At 34.1% G+C, this 15,616-nt stretch overlaps 1 protein-coding gene across 2 annotated transcripts in view; it reads left to right on the top strand.

The window, feature by feature from the left end:
• Mkp3 (Mitogen-activated protein kinase phosphatase 3) overlaps nucleotides 1-15,616 on the top strand; it is a 42,751-nt gene that overhangs the window by 16,381 nt on the left and 10,754 nt on the right. For both annotated transcript variants that reach the window (XM_088188871.1, XM_088188879.1), the window contains exon 2: nucleotides 9,890-9,983. In XM_088188871.1, the coding sequence (XP_088044997.1) occupies nucleotides 9,890-9,983 (94 nt within the window). The remainder of the gene's footprint in view (nucleotides 1-9,889; nucleotides 9,984-15,616) is intronic.

The following is a 15,616-nucleotide window of genomic DNA, read 5'->3' as shown; positions in this document are numbered from 1 at the left end:
AAACTTATTTAATGTGATAAAGTGATAAAAAAAAATCCAAATTCCGATCGTCAAGTACGCAAGCATAAAAACCCAAACTTGTTATCTCTTTCTCAATTATGAATAATGATAAAATGGATAGCTCTCGGACTGGCTGTGTTAACGCAAATAGAGTAGCTTTTATTCATGCACATTTCATGCAATTTAAATGATTTGACAAATAGTGACTTTTTTCACGCTACCAAAATAACTAAAAATTAATAATTGTCATCGTTGATAAAAGTTTAAATTTTTATTACTCTCGCAAGTATTTTTACAAGCTTAAATAACATGTTTTTTAACCGACGAAATCCGCGAATTTTTTTTATCACGCGAAAATGCGTGAACGGGCCGAAGTGTGTTATAAGTATATGTTACCCAGTTAATGTGTGCATTGCCAAGAATTAACACTGAGTAACATATTATACTATTATTTTTAATACCATATATGCATACATATATTATTCGATTTGTAATCATCTGATATTTGTGCCAAAAACTCATTTGTTGACTCATCGAATCATAAACTCCACAATGTAATCAATGTTTCCTGTTGGATCCAGATGCAACCTCTCAATGCCATTTTACTGGTATTATTATAGCAGCACACCCGGCTCGCTTATCTGACACCTCGTTTCGATCGATCTGCCAGATTAGATACCGATGATAGTTTTTCAATAATATAATAAGAGCGCCCGCTTAACATACCGTCCATTGATAGTTCGCCCACCTCGTTGTAGATTGTGTAAATTATTTTACACGCAAAAGGCAGAGTGGGTTGAGAGATCTGGGGCCCCCGAGATAGCCATGCCCATATTCGTGGACGCTTGCGACACTACACGACCCGTGACACCTTTTGGTCGCATGGGGCAACCGACGGTCGCGGGCCGTCACGTCTCTGGGTGTTTTTGAACGGTTGGAAGCCGAGGAGAACTTCCGGCGGTGGGGCCTCCTTCGAAGGAAACGCCGATCGTTTCTGAACACATCCGCGAGCTTCTTTTCTAACGGCCTTCCTGTGCCCTCGGTTTCGGTTCTCACGCAGAGGAACAATGTAATTATCGACGTTAACTGGCGGGTCCAGGAGACTCCTTTTCCGTCCGTTGCGTGCAGGAAATCCGCCGAAAGATCCCTCCTTGTTTTGGCGACCGTTGAAAGGATTTTACTATCCTGGCTCTGAATTCAATGAATATTTTAGATGGGCGGAGAAAAGGAGTGTGAATGTTGATTAGCATATTTGCTTACGCGTGTTATTTCTTGAACCTTTAGAAGTCCAAAGGCATGTATGTCAAGCCCAAAATGTTTTTACCATTACTTTTAATGATGATTTTGTCGCTTTTGACGTGAATTCTTAACAGGGACCCCTTGAATTTAACCAGAAAAATGCATGTCATTTAATTCAATACTATAAAACGCCCCTCCCCCTCTGACTGAAAAAAGTTGAAACGACTTCCCTGCATTTGACACTTTGAACACGCGTGATTATTGACAGCTGTCTGATTTACAGTGCTGTCAACATACTGTAACGGGTACAGGGTATACTCTAAAAATATTGTATTGCGAATAATAGGTACAAAGCTTTATTTTTGTGATTAAATAAATTTAATCACAGTGGATTCAATATTAAAAAAGTTTTTGTCCGGTAAAGGTTAATGAGTTATTAGATCATAAACTGAAAAGACCGATCATTTGGTCGTACAGATAAAATATTCAATACTTTGTCTAATATTATTGTTTTTGTAAACTTATTAATAAATTATTTTATCTAATTTAGACTTTTGTAAACACTGTTAAATTCAGCATCAGATAATTTTAATCACTCTGGCACTATTCTCGATCTTGTATAGTATATTAATCAGCTGTTGAAGACTATAATTAAAGTAATTACCGCCACTTAGTGTTGGCTAAACTCGTTACTATAGTATAAATTTATTATTGTATACCTTTTAAACTAATCTTGATATGTTTATGCTTTCTTTTTTATATAAAAATAACTCTGAACAAAGTGCGAACGAATTAATTGTTGATGCAGCCAAAAAAGTACAATAGGCATTGTTTATAAGAGAAGGGTTACTGACCTGTCGAAATATTATTTTTGTAAAAGGGATTGTATGTTTTCTTAATACGTAAAATTACAATGCATAGCTTGTAAATTTATTAAAATTGTAACCAGTTTCTACCAATTTTTTCCGGAGATTATCATCATAGCCTGCATGGTGAAGCTAGTTCGCATTCTTGATTGTGTATAATTGCCTCCATTGAGAGAAACATTGGCTTGTTAAGCGTTACCATTATTGTAACCAGCATAACTTTGAACAGTTTGTAATTACAATAAAGATTTAACGTCGCAGCCGGACTTTGAACCATAGTTTAACTATTCTAATAACTTCAGAGTTACGGTTAAGTTCTGCTTTGTTTTCAGTGATATTTTTTTTTTGCAAAACCACGCATTAGTGATTTTATAAAGTCCCTGTGAGAAATCGTTCTTATTAGTGCGTTACGCGTAACTTTTTCCCATCGATTGCATAATGAACGCGTTTTATAGTTGCGTGTGCTTAGTCGATTAATTAGTAAAACGCGATGGAGAATTGTTCGCTTATTTGTTGTACAATTGGTGTCGAAAGAAATTGCAAGTTGAGCTGTGCTTATTTTAATTGTATACTTTATTAAATATATATATATGTATATTGATTGTAATGCTGGAATTATCTTAAGTATACTGATTGTAAATCGTCGATAGATAAATATTATATGTATACTGATAATAAATTATTATAGGAGCAGCTCTTTAATGCTATTTATATCAAAGTGCCCAGATTTCTCGGAAACATGGACTGAAATGGCAATCTGCTGAGATGTTTTTTTTAGTATCGTTATATCAAAAGCATACCCGGTGAAATGAATATTATATATTATGTGTATAGGGGTTGTTAAAATGATTAAAGTAATATAATTTACTGATAATTTCAACTGCATTAAATGTTTTGTTTCGCGGTATAACAAAGCTATTTATAGTGTCAGAACCATTAATTACTAAACTGTTTCTCTCGAGCGAGGCAATCTTTTTTGTTATTATAAATTAGTTATATCGGTTTGTATTGTTGAAAAAAATTGCAATAAAAATAGGTTTGCAACAAAATAAAACGAAATTCACTAATCGGCCTTTTTCTCTCAACTGCACTAATAATAACTACATAATAATCAGATAAAAAGAAATCGGCAGATTGCAAAAATGTATGGGGGCTTTCCACAGAGTCATAAAATTTGCCTCTCGGCGATTTTAAAACTCGTTTTTTCAATAATTCAAAATGTTTTTTTTTATTCTTTTGTTCGAAATATGAATAATGCAGTAGCTGTTATTGCCAATTTTCTTTACGATTTGTGTAAAAACACGGAAGCCTAAATTATTTCGTAACTGGACGTATTTCCACAATTCCTTCGATTATTTCCATAATTAATAACAAATCCTATTCTATTAAAATTTGTTATATTCAATGATCATCCAGTGTATGTTTATCAATACTATAAATATAGCCACAATAATATACTGTATTATTATAATCACATACTGTATATTAACTTTATTTTATTTATCAAAATTTCTCGAAAAAAAATCGAAAAAGTGTAAAGAATACTTCTTGTAATTAAGACATACATTCTGGAAAATAATTAGCCACTTAAAATCTTGTTGGTTATGGATAATATTCCTTCCTGCTCTTCCTCCAGATCTTTAAGATGACTTATTGGAGAAGTTAAGATTAAGGTTCTTCCTTTTAACATCACTCCAATACTCCAACCCAAGGATAAGCAGGTTATTTTGAACTTTATAGATTATACCAAATCACTATTTTAGCGATGCTTCTAAGTGAGTGAAAGAACAAATTTTACACTCTGATATGTTTATTGATTAGCAGAACCAAAGCATTTGAATACAGCAGCAACTATTAAATATTTTAATAAATACAATTTCACGTAAACAGTGTTTTAATTAATAAACCTTTATGTGCAAATAGTAAAAATAATTTTCACTTCGCCAGCCATCCCTATCATAAATAGGGGCCGACAGACCGCGGCGGCGCGGTCATTTCTTGTTACATATTATAATTACTGGGAACAGTTAGCTTCATAAGATTCCCATGTCGTCTGGACGAAGTACCGTTACACGAAATAGCATGCTATATCTCTTTCTTCGTTGCGTGCGACACCCCTCCTACTTTTATTTCTAGGGGATCGGCGTCAGTTCTGGATTGTTAAATGAATAAATTGATTAACCTACAATACCACTAACTTAATTCCATAATTTTGCTACTTATGTACCTGATTTTTTTAATTTTGCGCAGAATTTCAAAGTCTTTTTAAATAAATATAATTATTATAGTCATTATTAAATGTGTTCCTACTATTGTTGTTTCCAAAAGCAATAAAATATTTGTATTTATTATAAGAAAAGAGCATTATTATATAATAAAAATAAAATGGTGAATATTTCTTTAGAAGCGCAGGGTAACACCCCCACGGTGTATGGCTGAGAGGCAAATAGTAGTGGATTCTAATTAGAATGTAACGGTAAACCGTCGAGCTCGATAGGGAATATTATGATGCGAACTGTTAGATACTGTTAAACACTACCTGTAGACTTGCCTGAGATAAAGAAAATGTATTTATTTTATGTTGACACGTCGCGTGTATTGTACAAAAATATTTAACATGCTATTTTTTTTTTAACTTACGCTGAAATATCGGCCCGTGAGATTTTGCATATGGTCGGCCAAGATTTCGACCCCCTTGGACTAAAAGGGATAATATTAATCTACTTTGATATCATACATCATTTTATTTTCCGTTTTTATCGATATCGTCGTTTTCGTAGTTCCATGTCATGGAGGTATCGTTTTCAACGAATAAGATGTATAGATTTGAGAAAAAAATATTATCGGTACTACCGGCATTGCAATTCCTAAGTGCGAGATAGTTCCATGAAAAAATCATTCAGATATCAGTGATAGATAGCAATGTTTTTTTTTTGAATAATAAATAAAATAAATTATTTTTAATTTAATTTGTATGATAAAAAATATATGTGTATTTGTATTAATCGTATTTATATAAATATTTTTGGGTCTTAAAACGAATCAACAAAAGTTTCTATTATTTATTATGGACAAATTTATTTTGATATACGAGTGTTTTGAAATACGAGCACGTGCTCCAGAGTATCCACTGTATAATCAATGTTTTTGTTACAGCTACGATATCACATAAACAACTTTTGGTATTTTTAGATATCTACTATCACTCTTATTGACGTAAACAATCGCTTTGTGTGTGTTCCTGTCTCATGTTCCTATGTAAGCTACCTATTTTATTTTATGCAACCCTCACGATTGATGCACGGTTTCAATAGGGAAAAAATATTATTAATTTATTTTTATTGTCCTTAAAAATCTGAGGTAGAGGCGACTGGGAAGTTACCATTCCTGCATTGTTCATACCACGCCTTGAATGATCATTTAAAGTCCGTGTTTGAATTGTTTCTGAGATCAATTTCCGATTGATCTCCCGCTAATACCGCACGTCGTGTATAAATGTGGCCGCGCGTAGATTTGTAACCCCGGGTGGCGGCAGGGTGGCGCGTGCGGGCGCTCTGTCATTCGTATCGCAAGACGTCGTCGCCAGGGTCATTCATGACGGTGGCGTGTCGGGGGTTCTCGTCGGGGGCGTAGGCGGCTCGAGCGGTGAATGGAGCGGCCGCCCCCGCGCTCAATGGACTGGCCCACGGATCGATAGGCGCGCGCACACGTGACACCACTGTCTCGCTCCCCTTCGAGCCTCATTCAGAAGCCGGCGGCGGAACCGTGCGCGCGGCTTCGCCCTCGGCCGGCCGAAGGGCCCCCTGCAAACATGTGCCCGCTCGTCTCCTTTTGAATGAAGCTGGTCGTATTTAGGTCGCGACCCCGATGCGAAACGACTACTGCCTTTTCAATCTATCGACGTCTGGGTTACTATGCCTCCCCCTTTACCATCGTCCGCCTGCCACTCCGACCTATATATTATGCGCTTTTCGCGTGCGAGATTAGCGATATCAGGATATTGCTTCGCAGGAATTTCCTGTTGCTCTTGGTCGGATATAAAGACGGCGAGGGTTGATTATACATAGATAATCCTACTATAAGAAGGAGGATGATGCAATAGATTACCGGTTCTCTTATAAATACTGTATTATGTAAAGAGAATAATAAGATATAGAGCAGCTCTCGCGCCTGCTCTCTTTTTCGGCACCCAAAGCGCGCAAAGTTTTAAATAACAGTTCTAGATACTTTTTATTTTAAATGAGATCTCAGCAGGGCTGTGGAGTCATTTCAAATTTTACCGACTCTCCTATTATTATTTTATTTTATAATTTGCTACGTCTACTTAATTTATTTATATTGTCTTATTGATAATGATATACGTATAAATAAAAAGTAACTAAATTCATACACATTTTTTTTTATATAAATAATATGAAATATCTTCATACTAAAATAATTAGATAAATTACATCATAAAAAAAATAAAATAAAATGGAATTGGATCTCAAAAAAAAATTGCTTCTATTAATCACTAATCTCTGGAAGTTGTCCGAACCGAAGTTACAACTGAAGTCGGCCGAGATCTACGACTTCGAGTAAGCGACCACACTGCCGCAAATTTCATATGCCGTCCGGACGGCGACTTCTGTCACGTACAGCTGGCATATTTGCGCGCGATCGAAAAATGTGCCAAATAATCGCAATTTTTAAATTATCATTTTATTAAAATTACGCTACTGATAATTATAAAAGTTTGTGTGGGCTCACCAATACAATATCAGTGAAAACTTTTTGGTCGTAAATATTCAATTTACGCAAAATCTTTGTCGGCTTTTACAAAATGCCATAAGGCATAAAAATGATACTTCAGAATACGAACACCACATCTGTGACTATCCTAGAATTTGTCGCCATCGATTCTAAATAAGAATTCGTTATGGTGTGACATTTATATAAACCGATCTAGGAAAATACATAAGGATATTCGAAACGATTTTTTAACAAAATCAAGTACCACTAATTATTTAATTTTATATGAAAAAAAATATAATAACGATATCTGTTAGAATAATATACTATTAAAAATATAATTAATCCCTTTTGGTGTCTTAAAATATTCAAAGATGTCAGTAAGAGTCTGTTGAAGTCCCCGATAGGCATGTGGTATTATAACTTGACCAAGTGACTACGATGCAGCGCTCGACATGCATGTTAACCATAGGACGCCTACGCGCATACTGAAATTGAACCGAGTTACTCGTTCTATCTCAGTTTGCGAAACACCATATCATTATCTCTCTCACTTTCATCACTTAACACGCGAGAGAGCGAAAGGGGAAGTATCTAACCGCTCGCGCACGAAAGAGCAGCTCCGACTTCGGTCCCTTTGACTCGGAAAATAATGCCGACAATGTTCGGAAGCGCTCGAAGCTGGCCAAGTCGACTGAATTACCCCCACTTTAACTTCCGAGAGATTTTAAAGCGGGCAGAACCGAACTCGACCGAAGTAACCCACTATATTCTCCGTCCTTGGCCAACCTTGGCCAACTTCCAGAGAGTGTAGTTCAGGCATTAAGAAAATAATAAAAAGGAGTCAGAGTCGGTCGATTTTTTACGATTCCAACTGCCCAAAAGGTCACGACTCCGACTACCACTCTGGTTCTCAGTGACAACGGATAACCATCCATTTATTTATTATCATTACTTGCTTATGTCATCAGCAGTATTTTTTTACACATACGTTTGTGGTCAAAATTATTATTAAATGAGTCAGAATTTATATTAAATAGTTAGAATACATCGTTCAGTAGCAGCCAAGAACGTCATTGGGGGGGGGGGGGGGGGGCAGGTGAATTTTTCGACCATTCGTTTTCGGATGCTCTCACATGCATTATTATTTTGTACAAAAGCAGCACGATATGTTTTATTGTTGTTTATTAATTGAATGCTAATGGATTGAAATACCGTAAAAACTCCAATTACAATATTCATATCGTGTCTGGTAGACTGGAGCCTGTGTTATAAAATCTATATGATATTTTACTGAACGTTCTGCTGCGTTTATTCCTTAAAAATTATTATGTATGTATTATAATACATAATATTTTTTCATTGATATCGCTTATGTTATTTACATTGTCTACAATGTAGTTTTTTTCTAGTGCGTTGAAAAATTTTAATCCTAAAATGGTTTCCCGCAACCGTTTACTTATTGTATTTTTGGAGCTGCGCCAGATATTTAACAAATACCCAGATTAAAGTCGAAATTGAAAAGATATGCATTTGAAGTTGGCGTAAAAGATCAAACCTACTTCAATCGTACACAATGACTACGTTGTAAACAAACGTATTTGTATTTGGTTAATACCTGTTTTTATGTATAAAAGCCTTTATTACAGCGTATTACCATTTTATTTTATTCAACAGGTTGAATTTTTTATACTGTATTTAGTTATCTAAATGATACATCTACAATTCACAACATCGGACTGCATATTTTTATACTATTCTACAAATCGAACATCGATAGTCAAATATAATATTAAAATATTTATATAATTTGTTATAAAAAAAACAATAAATAGTTTCAAAACTACTTATATTCACTTTTAAATGATAGAGAATGAAGCGTTTCAATTTGAACTATTTCAGCTAATAAAAAGACTTCCTCGGTATGCTAAAACATATTACCATTATAAATTACTGTAGACAGACTCGAAATTAACTATTATTCGTGTTGATTTAAAGTAGCCATTGATAAAGTCCACAGCTGCACAATATTAACTCAGTATATGATATGTATTTCTGGAATTTCTGCAGTTAAAGTGTTTTTTTTTACCCATTATTTTGTTTGTCAGCTATTAGATACATTTTGAAAAACAAAAAAGGGCACAATTAGACTGTAGTTGGGTTTGAGAAATTAAAGAAATAATGTACAAAAGTGTTTTTAGAAATTAAAAAATAAAAATATTTCATTACAGATATGAACGAATAACTAATAGTTAAAAACACGGGCGAATATATCATGTATATAAATATTATTATGGGAGTATCTACTATTAAACTTAGCTATAAATGTTACAGAAATGACACAATAGTGAAAATATCCATAGATTATTAATGAACGCTTATACAAATCTGTGTTCAGCCTGCACCCTAAACTTAGCCAATTTATTTTCATTCATTAAATCTATAGTATACGAACTTGCCTTGACCTACCTTGATACGCACTTCTAAGAAACCCATTTGCTTCTTTACCATAACAATTTAATTAAAGGTGTCTATTATTATAATACATCTGAATGATTTTATGTACATACGCGTTTTTGGGTTGACTTATAATACAACGATATAATGAATTATAAAACACGTTGATAGTGAATGAAGACTATTCGAAACCTGGATCTAATTCTAGATATCTAGATAAACCTCAAGTACGTGGGTTGTAAGATTTGTTACTTTTTTATGGTGTTTGTGACGCGTAGTCTGCGCTGCAGTAGCCCACACTACCGCCCCGTGGGCGTCGGGCTTCGCCCCCGAAACGACGCAATTCATTGAGAAGCTCTTGCGAGAGAGAGAGGCGAAGTTTGTGTAATTTTCACAGAGCGTGGGCGTACATTGTACGTGTACGCTTTCTTATCTCCCAACGAAGAGAGGAGGCACTCGCCCACGCTCTCCTCCACCGAATTACGCGCCGATCTCATCGAAGTTGTCCTCCCCCCCCTCCACCCACATTCCTCTTTTCGCTTCAAATGGCCCGCCGATCGATATCGTTTTTAACGATCTCATTGTGTTGTTCGCAGGTGACTTTGAGGAATTCCGACAGCAGTATCCGGAGTGGTGCAGCGAGACTCCGGCGGACCGTCCACCTTCGCCCCTGCCTCTGATGGGCTTACGGTGAGTGACTTTTGCTGTATTAATCTTCTGTAGATAAAATATCAGATTGTCGTGTTGTATTGACTTGCGGTAGTAACATCGACGCGTCAGAAACCCATTACTATCAATACGTATATATGATAATGTTTGGAATTCAGTTCCATGTTTTCCAGTAAGCAAATTGTTACGATTTTTTGGTTAAATAAAGCGTATCTAAACCGAAATTTGACCAATAGAAAGGCGCAAAATACAATTATCTCTTCTCAGAAGTCAAAAATTCACGTCAAAAGCAATAAAATCATGCCGTCGCAGTGGAAACGTTAGCTAGCGTTCATATTAAGACTTTATAACGATATCACGACTTATTGAATCGAATAAAGGAAGAATATTTAAACCGAATTTGACGAATAGGAGGACGCAAAAAACAATTATCCCTTCTTAAAAGTTTAAAATTCACGTCAAAAGTAATAAAATCGTGTCGGCGCTTTGTTACCGAGCGTTCCCACTGCAACGGCGCCGACACGATTTTATTGCTTTTGACGTGAATTTTTGTCTTCTGAGAAGTAATAATTGTTTTTGCGCCCTCCTATTAACAAAACTTCGGTCTGAATACAGTTTGACCAATACTCTCATATCAGAAATTCGTAGTAATATCGGTAAGGATAGCTATCATATTTTTAAAACATGGTGTAATATCAATGTGCCGACTTACTATAGTGCAATATGCGAGATGCGTCGTTTGTCTTCTTGTGAATTATTCTTGCGTTTATTTTCCCCTGAGGGTTGAGCTGGCATAGTTTGTATTTTAGACTTGCCCTAATAAAAGTTCTAAAATTATACTTAGTTTTAGAACTTTCATTATGTTAGGGTTGGGTTTGAACAGCAAATTGCGTTTCATAGAGACATCTTAGAGCAGCATATAATTTCACTAGCGCCTATCAGTTAAATATATCTACTGATGAAAATTTATTTCGACATCATCAGTGAAAATATAACTAAACTGAAAAATACACATTTATACACCACATGTAAATTAATCATAATTTTACTAACACCTGCCAGATAAATGATATATTTACCGGTAAAAATATATACCAATATGATTTTACTGAAATGACATATTTAAAAAAAAAATTCGGGATAGATTCGAGACTGTTTTCTACAGATTTACTTTGAGGGATAACCTGGGAATTTATGGTTTAGAATCAGGGATGTCATCTCAACGTTTTTCATGGGGGGGGGGGGGAATGGCAAAAGTTGACCGGTCAGGGGTTATTTTTTAGTATTTTAATTTCATTAAATGACATACATATTTCTGAACAAATTTGAAGGGGGAGGGGAGTTCCTTCTGCTTTCCCCCTCCCTCCCCCAAATTACTTGCCTGGGTGTTACCATGTTCCACCTAGCTCAATTTTATTTTAATTACTTATCTGCCAGATTAGGAATATCTAGGAAAACCTAATTTTGATGATCGTCTGAAATCATAATTGTATAATAATCACTAAATCCAATACATCGTATCCTAACGCATCGCAGCTGTCAATTTTTCATTTATTTTAGGTTTACGATCGCTTAATAAATTATCATTTGACGTACCAATACATGTTAGAAAATATCGAGAAAAAAGAATAAAAATATATTTATTATTAATATATTTATTTGATAAAAATATATATTTATTATTAAAATTTTCAGTGATATAAAATATTAGGTCATATATGTAGGGTAGCCATATTTCCCAGTACTAAAAACGGACGCATCGCAACCCCCCCCCCCCCCCCCCTATATAAGAGTTGTACGTCCAAAATTTTACAACTTTTCCTTCGAAAAACCATTAATATCGTCAAGGATATATATTTTGTTTCAGAAAGTATAATTCTTTTGTACAAAGAAAAATTAATAAAACACGAAGATAAAAAAAATGTTTATATAAAAATAATTATAGCGCCGAAGGGCTTTAATTAGTTTTAAGCCTTTTTTCATAACTGTACAATTTTTGGTATATTCATCTTTAAAATGACACTTCCTCTTTTATTACAGGTGTAAAAATCGGTTACCTGAAAATATAATAAAAAGTAAATAAATAATTGCTTGCTCCCTAAGCGGACAAGTTTTTTTGAGAAAACGGGACAAATAGTAATACGGGGCTAAGTAGTGTCAGTAAAAGTCCCGTATATACGGGACGCTTCATAAGATTCCCATGTCATCTGGACGAAGCACCGTTACACGAAAGAGCATGCTTTATCTCTTTCTTCGTTGCATGCGACACCACTCCCACTTTTATTTCTAGGGGATCGGCGTCAGTTCTGGATTGTTAAATGAATAAATTTGATTAATCTACAATACCACTAACTTCATTCTATAATTTTACTACTTATGTATCTGATTTTTTTTAATTTTTTGCAGAATTATAACGATATTTTAAATAAATATAATTATTATAGTCATTATTAAATGTATTCCTACTATTGTTGTTTCCAAAAGCAATCAAATATTTGTATTTATTATAAGAAAAGAGCATTATTATATAATAAAAATAAAATGGTGAATATTTCTTTAGAAGCGCAGGGTAACACCTCCATGGTGTATGGCTGAGAGGCAAATAGTAGTGGATTCTAATTAGAATGTAACGGTAAACCGTCGAGCTCGATAGGGAATCTTATGATGCATACGGGACGTATGGTAACCCTACATATATGGCACTGCATGCAGTAGTAACTATAATATTTATCGAATCATATGTGGCACTCTATGCATAAACAACAATAAAATTAATTAAAAAATGAAAACATAAAAATAATAAGTTTCTAATAAACATCTGTGCAGTAGTACACAATGTTTCTTTTTGCACACGTGTTGAATCATCGTCAGTAGTAAATAAACATTTTTAAGATTTGTTATTTCTGTTGGCAGTGTTTCTGATCCCGACAATGCTATCCATCTTGTGTTATTCTCTTCTTTATTTTAATTATTTTCTTTGTACTTTTTTACTTATACTGTTTTCTTGCAATTCTAAAGGATCTTGTTCTAATTCTGATTCCGGTCTTCATTTATTATGATGAGAGGTACAGATTTTTTTTATTGTTTTGCGAAATATACCTAATTCAGTATCATCTGATCTTTGTATCTGGTATGATAAAAAAACATTTGTGTCAATAAAAATTGTTTGGATCCGTTTTACCTATAAATAAAGAATACTGAATGTAGTACCAATATTAATAATAATAAGCACATATTGCTTTATAGGCAAAAGACAACATACAAATAATTCCAGTTCTCAATGATGTGTACTCAAATTAGCAGTAAATTTATTGGGGTTTTTTTGTTCGTTTCTGAGATTTTTTTTTGCTAAAATTGTAAAAGGTTTATCTTTTTCCCTTAAACTATAACCACAAGCGTTTTATTTTTTATTGAATTCAGCTAATAACTAATATTGTAAACATGAAAATGGTTATAAACCAGTAACATGTATGTGTATTATATATAATTAGTATGTTTCTAAAATTATTTATATTATCGAAATTAAAGTATTTTAAAAAAAATAGTATTCAATGCAATATCAATATAACCCTTACTGTACCTAGTGCCATATTTGCCTTTATAAAGAAACCTCATTTATGATATGATAACGATTGTAAAATTAATCAGTATATTCCCAAATTTACGTACCAATATGTTTTTTTAACGAAAAAATATGTTCGAATCCGTAGCAATGTGACATTACCAACTGACGCACTTCAAAGCATTTTCTGCTTTTGCTGCCTGATGGCAAAGTGCAATTAAGTTACTAAATATGTTACTGTATGCAGCAAGATAAATAATAATCAGAAGAAAGAGATTTTTAATATTAGCTTGTGAGGTCATATATGGCACTGTATGCGGTGAGGGGTTAAGGCACCTACTTTGATTGCCTTTTCCTTCTTTGAGCTCATTTGCTTTTTAAAATATTTAATTTGATATAGTCAATTATATTTTTACCACAAATGATGGAACAGATTTTCGATTTGTGACATTTCGTGCGGTTTTTAACCCTATGAGCGGTATCGCCGTACATGTATGTTTTGATTTATATATAGATTCGATATATTCCCATATATAAATGAAAATATAATAAATGTGAATTAATAAAAATTATTTCTATATAAAATAATATCCATAAATGAAATAAATTAACATAAATGAACGTATTGTCAAATACGTTCATTTATATTATTGTCCACGTAGACTTAGTATCTTGAAAAGGACATTCGATAAGCAAGTACAATGGTTTTGCTTATAAAACGCCACCCAGAAGACGAACTCTCGCTTCATTCGAGAGTTTATACATTAATATTCAATAAGTACGGTCATAAGTTAATATAAGCTGACAGTGAAAACCCACAGACCACTGAATATTTCAGTGTTCATATGGAATTTAGATATGTGCTTTCTTCCTTGTGACTAATGTTGACCTCAGAGCAACTCAGAACAGATCACAAACTTACGGAAACAATATACAACTGAGCGTGAATAATATAGTGGTACTTTGCGTATGCTGTATGTACATATTGTCCAGTTCTAGTGATCGATTACCAACGAAATGAATTGGTTGCTATGGTGACCGTTTACAGCCTCGTCCCGGTTTCAGCTGCAGCGACCTTTCCGTAGGTGCATCGATGTATGTACTGTGTTGTAGGACAATGTGTAGTAGATATGTAGGATATCCGTTTTTAGCTCGCATTGTGTATTCTTGCTAATTAGGCCGTTGGAAGTTTAGCATGTCGCGTTTGACGCGATTGTTCGCTTTACGGTGATACAGATCGAATTCGAACAATGTTCCAGATGCGGCAGATTTTCTATTATCGCTAATCTGCTAATGCGTTTGAGCTTTATTCATCCAAACGTGCGTCATTTGTTGGGTCTTAAGGTATGTAAATATCGAGTGGGTAGCTTCGAGACGCGTCCTTCCGCCCACAGACGGATTTTTGTCGGAATTAAGGAAAAATATGCCTGGGATTGATGGTTTTAAGTCGTAGTCGTCAGTTTGAAACAGTTTGCATAATCAGGATCAATAATTGACAAATATATGTATATATACAATATATAACTAGCCAATCAGTTTGTGGCACAATTTTATCCTTTTAGTGACCAGTTTTCCTGTAGCAACTAAAGTGATGATTTTATTACTTGCAACTATATCAATTAAGGATACACATACTCGTGTTTCGAAAGTTTTCTGTGAGTCAGTTATGTGAGGATCTTCTCGGTAATAATAATTTTATGACTCCAATCAAGAATGGAGTTTATATGACGATTAACTTAGGATGCGTTCGATGTGACGAATCGTTCAATTTTATTAAGGAGCAATTAGAGATATACTACTCTTCATAGCTTGAATGGATTCCATCGCAACAATTATCTGTAATATATTCAATAATTAATATTGTGATTAATTTGAATAATTAGATTTATTTATCATATTAATTGTGCGACTCTACATACCTTTTGATCGATTATGAAGTGTGAAAATAATATTGTTGTATTTCATAGAATTATTTTTCACATGAGTTTAAATGCCTAAATATATACAGTCTAGACTTCGAGTCGTAAAACATCGAACACATTAACTCGAGTTTGATCAAATTGGAAGCACACCAGACGCCTCAATAATATAG

Source organism: Plectrocnemia conspersa, unplaced genomic scaffold, assembly GCF_051122295.1.
Source record: "Plectrocnemia conspersa isolate PC_06_02 unplaced genomic scaffold, ASM5112229v1 ptg000001l, whole genome shotgun sequence".
Lineage (NCBI taxonomy): Eukaryota > Metazoa > Arthropoda > Insecta > Trichoptera > Polycentropodidae > Plectrocnemia > Plectrocnemia conspersa.
The sequence above is the reverse complement of the archived record's forward strand: the minus strand, read 5'-3'. Positions and strand labels throughout refer to the sequence as shown.